This window comes from Orbicella faveolata, unplaced genomic scaffold, assembly GCF_042242905.1.
Source record: "Orbicella faveolata isolate gen_17 unplaced genomic scaffold, um_ofav_v1 contig_2, whole genome shotgun sequence".
In the NCBI taxonomy this organism is placed as follows: domain Eukaryota; kingdom Metazoa; phylum Cnidaria; class Anthozoa; order Scleractinia; family Merulinidae; genus Orbicella; species Orbicella faveolata.
In genome coordinates, this window is record NW_028301547.1 from 6991338 (window position 1) to 7000000 (window position 8663).

The window sequence follows — 8663 nt, forward strand, 5'->3', positions numbered from 1 at the left end:
AAAAAAAACACGAACCGCATATACAATGTTTGTATTACACCCTTTTCTGACTGGTGTTTTTTCAGTGAATCCTCGATGGAAGTGATTTTACATACCAACGAACTCCATCCGGTCTTAACTCTATTACAGAATTCTCAACAGTCATTGCCTAACTCTTGGAAGTAAAACTTGTTTCTTTCTGTTGGAGATAGACAGTTTTAAGGTCTTCGTTGTCAGCAAGATCTTTTCAAATTCCCGATAAAGGAGAGTAAATTCTAAGTTCTAGGTTCTCTTGGTGACTTTGTGTTTCACCAACGAACTACTTCACGCTAAAATGCAGACCATAAACTTACAATGTCATTACAATATCAATTATGGTCTTTCTTAGTCTGACCGATTCTTTGCTTTTCTGACAGACGTTTGCAAGGCGCGTAATCAATGCCAGAATGGAGCCACGTGTAGCCCAAATGGTGATAGTTACACTTGTCAGTGTACCGCCAACTTCCAAGGACAGAACTGCGACAAAGGTATTGATCTATACATCAAAAACTATGTCAGGGGGACAAAACCACTTAGTCTCCTCGTTTGTGATCTGTTGTCATAAATCACAACGAAATTTCCTCTGATAATTTTAGATGTAGACGAATGTGCCGCCAATCCTTGCAAGAATGGAGCCAAGTGCACCAACACTCACGGAGACTACAAGTGTACTTGTGACAACAGATTTACTGGAAAGAACTGTGATCAAGGTACGTGTATTATAAAGTACTTCACACTGAGAAGGCAAACAATTTTACCTCACTCCAAATTTTATCATTTCCGTACACGTGTAAGTAACTAAACGAAGCTGAGTTTAAGGGTTTGCAGCGTCTTTTTGTTTTGAATCGATACTTTCTAAGCTCTGGCTACTTTTTACTTTCTTGTCTACTTGCACATGCACAGTGTAGTCACTATGTAGGGAGATTATAAAGCTTTATTGAGTAACTAAAAGGGATTTTTTTTCCCCCTTATTTCAATTTAGATGTGAACGAGTGTACTGTGTACAAGCCTTGCAAGAACGGAGGAACCTGTGTTAATACTGTCGGTGGTTATACCTGTAAATGTCCCGCGAACTACAAAGGAAAGAACTGTGACGAAGGTCAGTTTCAATGATGTTACCCCTTTGTTACAGTTTTCTCGCCGTTAGCATGCTGTTAATAATTATGCAGCCAGCGTCAGTAATTCTGAAAGAGTTTATTTCGTTGTTTTGCAGATGTCGATGAATGTGCAGTAAGTAGTCCTTGTCAAAATGGCGGGAAATGCCAGAATACAAGAGGGGGATATCAATGCACCTGCGTTGGGCGATGGTTCAGTGGAAAGAATTGTGATCAAGGTACGATATTAAGATATCTAGCACCATTTCCAAACGATTTAACCATACACTTGTATCACTTCGTAAAATATAATGACTCCAAGGCAGTCGTGAAGAGACTGCCCTTATAAACCCAAGCACTGAATTCACATGTATTAGCTCCATAAACGAGGCTTGAATTCTCTGTTGTTACGGAATTGTCTAATTTCATTGAACTTTAGGGAAATTATCCCCTTGGGAAAAAAAGTCGTTTTGTTAAAAGGTGCGTGCACATGCTTTTCTATGCTTTCGTCTACATACGCGAGGAGAATCTATGACTCGCAATGTCCGATTTTTAGACTATTTTGATGTTTGTGAATTCTCTTTAAATGGATCGATTCGTCAAAAGAATATATTTTCTGTAGCTGTGGAATTTCACTTTTGCTCAGAACAATATTTGCTTTATTGCATATGATTAAGAGTTACAATTACTCCATAAAACACATTCTTACTTCGGGTCCGTTCCTTTATTTACAATAAGAGTAGACAGTATGTGTGGAACAGTTTATACTTGTCTTTAAACCTTTCAAAATATGTTCTTCACCAACGATACAACTCAGTTGAAATTTGTTCATGGTGTCATAACAGTAATGAAAATCCCTTCAAGTCTGAATGATTTTTTTTTTCTTGCTCTCATTATTTTTTATTTTCATTTTGGTTTCAACAGCACCAGCTGAATGTTCCAGCTACTCCAAACTTAGCGAAGCCAATCGTGCGTCAGGTACGCACAGAGGAAACGCCCTCAAATGTGACCGCAACGATCTTGCCGTTGGGTGGTACCGCTTCACAGATGCTGCTGGAACCAGAATGCCTACCTCCCCAGTGGCGATACATCATTGTGGAACCCATGCACCGGGCTGGATGAATGGTCAACATCCTACTAAAGATGATGGAGCTGTCAAGCGAATGGTTTGCTTCAACTGGAACAACAACGTTTGTCTCTGGAACATAGAAATCAGTGTCCGGAACTGTGGGGCATTCTTCGTTTATCGGTTGCCGAGGACCCCTAACTGTTGGCTCCGTTACTGTGGAAACCAAGGCCACAGTACGTATTCAAAGTTTTGTCTTGTGTCTTTCGGTGTACACTCCTATTTCCATGTTGGTGTAACATGACGTCTTCTTAAAGTGTTTGAGTGGATCAGGTGACAGCTCTCGCTAGGACTGGCATGAATGGCTAAATACCCTTTGTCCTAAAACAATAACAGCTGCTACACTGAAACGACAAGGAGAATTGCAAGCTTACGAGTGCTGTTAAACTTGCTGTGTAATGGTGTGACTACTCGTATGTCGTATTTGTAACTATTTCACTCTTTCGCGATGTGGTAATTGGTCTTTGGAACGTAGGAAACTCAAAATTATGTTTGATTTAACAGGCAGGTGCAAGGCTCAGAATCCTTGTAAGAACGGTGGAACGTGCAAACCAGTTGGGGACGACTATCAATGCGCATGTCCAGCCTGGTACAAAGGAAGACACTGTGAACAAGGTAGCCCTTAGCACCAAGTGTTGTTTTTACTGTTTGGATCGTTGATAAATGATTGGAAGTCCAATCTTCGAGATTTGACTTTTAGAATATATTTTTCCTGGCGTAATCTTTATCGGACGCGAAGTGTCCTCAAATGCGTTGGACTCAAGATCGACAGTGCGTGTTTGTTGTGTTGAGTTCTCAGCTGAGCTGCTTTAGTCTCATAGTGCTTCTCAACCCCAATCACCAGCAGTATAAATGACTGTCGTATAGAGTTGTTGACTGACCTGGCAAAACGCTGGAAGGTATTTGTAATGGACTAGCATCCCATCCAGGGGTTTCGTGAAGAAATGGTTTCCTCTTTCCATTGACGTACTTTTCTGTTAGTAAATTGAACTTACTTTTCAGTGATCCTGCCAAAATCCAGCTATTGAGCTGTAAAACTGAAAACTAAGATTAATTTAATGAATAAGCAAGTTACGGAAATAAAAATAATAAAAATGGTTTGGTGCCGAGACAGTCTACATTCTAGGCTTTTTGTTGCTGTTTTGCTATTCTTCTAACCCTCGACCCTGATTACTCCTGTTGCTTATAAGCCCTGGGCTACCACAACTTCGTAAGGGCTTTCAGGTGGGCTTATAAACGGAGGGGCTCATATCCGAGGGGGCTTATAACCGTAATAAAAAGAACCGTTTCGAAACGAACCACAGCTGCACTTGTTGATCGAAATAGGTTTTTTTGATTTACTGCTAATTAAGCTTTAAAACATCATAATAAAACGAATTCGAAACAAGGAAAGCCAGAGGGGAGATTATACTCGGGGAGGCTTATATCTAGGGGGGCTTATATCCGGGAGGGCTTATATCCGGGAGGGCTTATAACCGGATGTATTTTTTGGTTTACATGAAGATTGGCGTGTAACCGGGGAAGGCCTATAAGCGGCAGTTTAAGGTAGTTGTTAGCCCTTATCCCAGCGTGAAGCACCTGAATTTTTTCGTCAATTTGATCGACACCAAAGGCCTTATAAAACAAGGATCGAGACTATTTTTAACTTTTTAAATACATTTAAATCGACGCTATGATTTTCTTCTTGTGTTGATGATGTGATTTATAGCATTAAGGGAGAAATGTTTTCTAATTTGGAGAAAAGGCTAATGTTAGGACTGGCGTAAAGGGATAGCGTGACAATGTACACTGATGTTTAATGAATTGACTTGATTTTCAGACGTGGATGAATGTGCAACGCTGAAACCCTGCAAGAATGGAGCAAGATGTCAAAACACCAGAGGAGGATACACTTGCGCTTGTGCTAAAAGATTCAGTGGCAAAAACTGCGATCAGAGTACATGATCTTGTGGTTTAATTAAACATTACTAATCTCAATAACCTTAATACGGGATTTCACCAAAAAGTGTGCTAATTATTAGCTGTATCATATGCTTGTGTTTGAGGCTCGGGTGCTCGGCGCTTTCTGCGTTGAAATGGAAGGCACACTATCTTGAGCATGATTTTTGACGGGTGAATGACAATTTCATATCATAAGAAACGTAATGGAATAATGAAAACTCTAATGGATAAATGAAAAGGTCGGTCGGACCTTTTTTCCAATTCCGCCTTTGTTTTCTGGAAAAATCTCTTAGCGCCTATTATATTTTGCTCTCTCTTCTATAATTCACATAAAACCTTTATCTTGCTGCCATTGGCCCAATTCGCCTGTGAACGAAGGTACTTAGTCAATTCTAGCAACATTGTAGTCAAATATACAACAAAAGTCACGTGTTAGTGTCGAATAGTGCTTAAGGATTGAATTTTTTCAACGGTAGTCAAAAGAAGCATGGTCGTTTTGGGAGCGATACTGTTATAAGGGTCTGTCAGCAAGCTCTAAAACTCTGATAGAAGTGGGGCAATTAAAACAGTTTTTTTTTTTTTACAGTCATGGCCTTGAAAACAACCTTAAATGTTCTCAATGCCCGGCAGTTGATATGTTTTTGTCGTTTTCCGGTCTTACCTTGATTAAACTCTTTTTTCCAGTGTACGTTCCTCCTGAATGCAAAAATTCTGTGGTAATCACCGATGGAAGTCGCTCCAAACATGCGACTGGACCTGCGCATTGCGACCAGAGGGAACTCTCGACGGTTGGAAAATGGCATCGATTCATGGGCGCCGCGGGTAATTCAATGCCCACTTCATGCGTTCCGAAAAATCGCTGTGGTACGCATGCTCCTGGCTGGCTTACAGGGGGGCACCCCACCGAGGAGCAGGGAGTTGTGTCGAGAAAGGTTTGTTTCCACTGGAGAAGGAACTGCTGTCAGTGGAGTGCCAACATCAAAGTCAGAAACTGTGGAGAATATTACGTCTATCAATTACCCAAGACTCCCGTGTGTTATCTTCGCTACTGCGCCGAGAAAACAGGTAAATGTCTTTTAGATTGCTGAAAATATCGAAAGAAGAGGTCATTTGAAAGGTTAACTACTTTATACGTTCACGTGGCCAGCAGCAATGCAAATGGAGTTTTAAGGGATTGGTGTGGGACACCAACATGGCCGCTGTTTCATTGTTTTGGGACACCAAGATGTCTTCCGTGACGTCACGTGAAAACACCCTGATAAAATTATGTGATGGTATAGTTGCGAGTCATGGCCGGGGGCGGGGGGGGGGGGGGGGTAATAGATCAGATTTGTATTCTTGGTATCGGGCTGGGGCTAGGCTAATGCGGGGAGTCTTTTCAAATGGGAATGACATTAACCTCTTTTTAATGATATTTCCCCACATGAGCCTCCTTTACAAGCTGGTTCCAGTCCAATGTCGAGAATACCGATACGGCCTATCGTATTGTGTTCTTGGGTAAGACATTTTACCCTCAAAGTGCCTTTCTTCACTATGAGGTCAAGAAAATAGCTGGCGACGAATTTAATGCCATTGGTAACGAAGGGATTGACTAACGTCCCATCCATAGATAGAAAAGCTCTCAGTTACTTAACCTGACGTAACTCCAGTAGAATGGGACACCTTGGAACGATGCAAAATAAATATGTTGTAACAAAGAAATAGGATATTTGATTACGGTGATTTTACCTTACAACAGCTCCTGGGCCTCCCTCGTCCTGCAAGCGAGCAATGGACATCGCTGTCATCATGGATCGCTCTGGCTCGGTCGGCAGAGATAATTTTGAAAAGGCCAAGCAATTCGTCATATCCCTGGTGCACAAATTACAGATCTCTTCCCACGGCACCCGCATCGGTATCATCCCCTACCACTCCGATGCCCAGGTGGCGGTTAAATTCGCTGATGTCGCCTACCAGACACCCGATGCCATGACCAGGCTGATCAGGGGCATCCCCTACACTTCCGGTATGACGCGTACTGACGTAGCAATTGAATTAGCCAATAATCAGCTGTTTACCAAAGCGGGTGGACTTCGCAGCGACAAACCGAACGTGCTCATTGTGATGACTGACGGACATACGAACGCCGGAAGTAAGCCGTACAAAACGGTTCTTGCTCCTCTGAAGGTAGGCCGCGTGTTTAGCCATTCCATTTCTGTCACTGTCGTCTTCGGATGTTCCTCTGGGATCTTGAAAGATCTGCGGCAGTGTTCGCAGCAATCTAAACAAAATTATCCGGAAATTTTTCGAAAGCATTCGGGAATCATGGTTTTCGGGCATCTTCAGCAATTTTCTGGAAACAGTCGGAAATTCTACAACAATGGACAAGTTGTATTGAAAAATGCCAACAACATGGAATCATAACCCTATTACCTACAGAACAAGTGTCAGCACCCCTATTCTCCCTTTCAATGTTGGAAAATGGTAAATTGTCAACACTGCACAGGGCTGGAAAGGCGCAAAATGCGTCTAGAATGAATTTTCCAACCCTTGTGACCCTTGTAAGAGCTTCCATATGGTTACACTGCCTTTAACTTCGACCCAGCATTGCAAGCTATAGCGTTTAATTTGCGTCAGAGCCAAAACCTTTTTGACGTGAATTGAAGTCGTAACATGAGTCGTTTGGAACGGGTAAAAGGAAATTTGTGTTTTAGAAAGTCAAAAATATGACTTTCGTTTCCTCGTTACTGCCTTATTTAGGGTACAGGAAAACTAAACAAAAGTTAGGCTGGTTATATCAGAAGCAACAACAACAATCCTTTATTTACACACGATTTAGTTCAAGGCAATAGGTTTGCTTGCGTGATCGTGTTTACACACAAACAAAAAACAGAAATATGTTCAATAATGAGATGATAATTTTACTATTCCATCAAATGAAAGATGCAGCAAATGAAATATCTAGACCAGTCGCCTACCTCATAAATTTAACAATTTCTACCTGTATGATACCATCTGAATGGAAAACTGCGAAGGTAACTCCAATATACAAATCGGGCGATAAGAGCGACCCAAATAATTATCGTCCGATTTCAGTCCTTCCGTTGATTTCTAAAGTAATGGAACGAGCAATTCAATCACAGCTTGTAGCATTTCTAATCAGAAACCATTCCTTGTCAGTGCATCAATCAGGATTCCGTAAGAAACACTCCACTGAAACAGTCACTGTACACTTTGTTGATCACATTTTAGAACAAATGGATAAACAGATGATTACCGGGTCTATTTTTATAGACCTAAAAAAAGCGTTCGATCTCGTTGACCACCTCTGCCTGCTCCACAAACTAGAACGTTATGGAATTAGAGGGAAAAGTTTGAAATGGTTCGAAGACTACCTTACAGCTCGATCCCAGAAGGTCAAATACAACCAAGACGAATCATCGAGCTTAACTATTAGTTATGGGGTTCCCCAAGGATCCATACTGGGCCCGATACTATTTGTGATATACATCAATGATCTCCCGCAAAGTCTACTGAAGTCACAAATAGGCATGTATGCCGACGATACTGTTATATATTTCTCTGATTCCTGTCCAGATATCATCAAGCAGGTTCTTCAAAACGATCTTACCAATGTTGAGAAATGGTTAGTAAGCAACAGGCTGATACTCAATCAGAGTAAAACTAAATGGATGCTGTTTGGAACTAGGCAAAAACTAGAACACTGTCCAGACTATAAAATAGAGCTTCACGGGAAAAACATTGACAGAGTATCAAGCTTCTGTTATTTAGGGGTAACACTAGATGAGAATCTTTCATGGAACGAACATGTAGAATTGATTTGTAAGAGAGTAAGAAAACGTCTCGGCCTGCTGTCACGCATACGACCCTACCTTACTCTAAAAGCTGCTAAATGCGTGTATAATTGTTTAGTTCAGCCGATTTTTGATTACACTAACACGGTATGGGATGGGCTGTCAATCGGTTGCAGTAACAGCTTGCAACGTCTGCAAAACAGAGCAGCACGCATTATACAAAGGAGGGCAACAACCGAAGGATCTTTTAAAATGTTAGGGTGGGTGAATTTGGAAACCCAAAGAAAAGCCCACAAATGCATTTTAGTTTTTAAATGTTTAAATAATTTAGCTCCTCCATATTTGTCGGATTATTTTATTAGAAATTGCAACGTTCATTCTTACAACACGAGGAAAAGGAACGACATGCACTTGCCGAAACCCAAGTTAACGCTAGGGAAAAGGACTTTCAGATACTCTGGTGCGCTTCATTTTAATAATTTACCCACTACAATAAAAGAAGCAACATCGCTCCCCATTTTTAAAAATCTTCTTAGACTTTATTTTAGAGAGTAGTTTTTATTTTTAATTTTTATAATTGTAAACGTAAATCTCTATGTATAGAAATTTAATGTAGTCTTAATTTACGCAGGGCCCCTTTTGATACCAGCCAAGTGCTGATTGGGCCACCCTGCCTAAATAAAGTTGACC

At 41.0% G+C, this 8663-nt stretch overlaps 1 protein-coding gene across 3 annotated transcripts in view; it reads left to right on the plus strand.

The window, feature by feature from the left end:
* LOC110049764 (uncharacterized) overlaps positions 1-8663 on the plus strand; it is a 42035-nt gene that overhangs the window by 30685 nt on the left and 2687 nt on the right. For all 3 annotated transcript variants that reach the window (XM_089289216.1, XM_089289217.1, XM_089289218.1), the window contains 9 exons: positions 396-506; positions 615-728; positions 1001-1117; positions 1232-1351; positions 2037-2414; positions 2743-2853; positions 4058-4174; positions 4864-5244; positions 5918-6345. In XM_089289216.1, the coding sequence (XP_089145342.1) occupies positions 396-506; positions 615-728; positions 1001-1117; positions 1232-1351; positions 2037-2414; positions 2743-2853; positions 4058-4174; positions 4864-5244; positions 5918-6345 (1877 nt within the window). The remainder of the gene's footprint in view (positions 1-395; positions 507-614; positions 729-1000; positions 1118-1231; positions 1352-2036; positions 2415-2742; positions 2854-4057; positions 4175-4863; positions 5245-5917; positions 6346-8663) is intronic.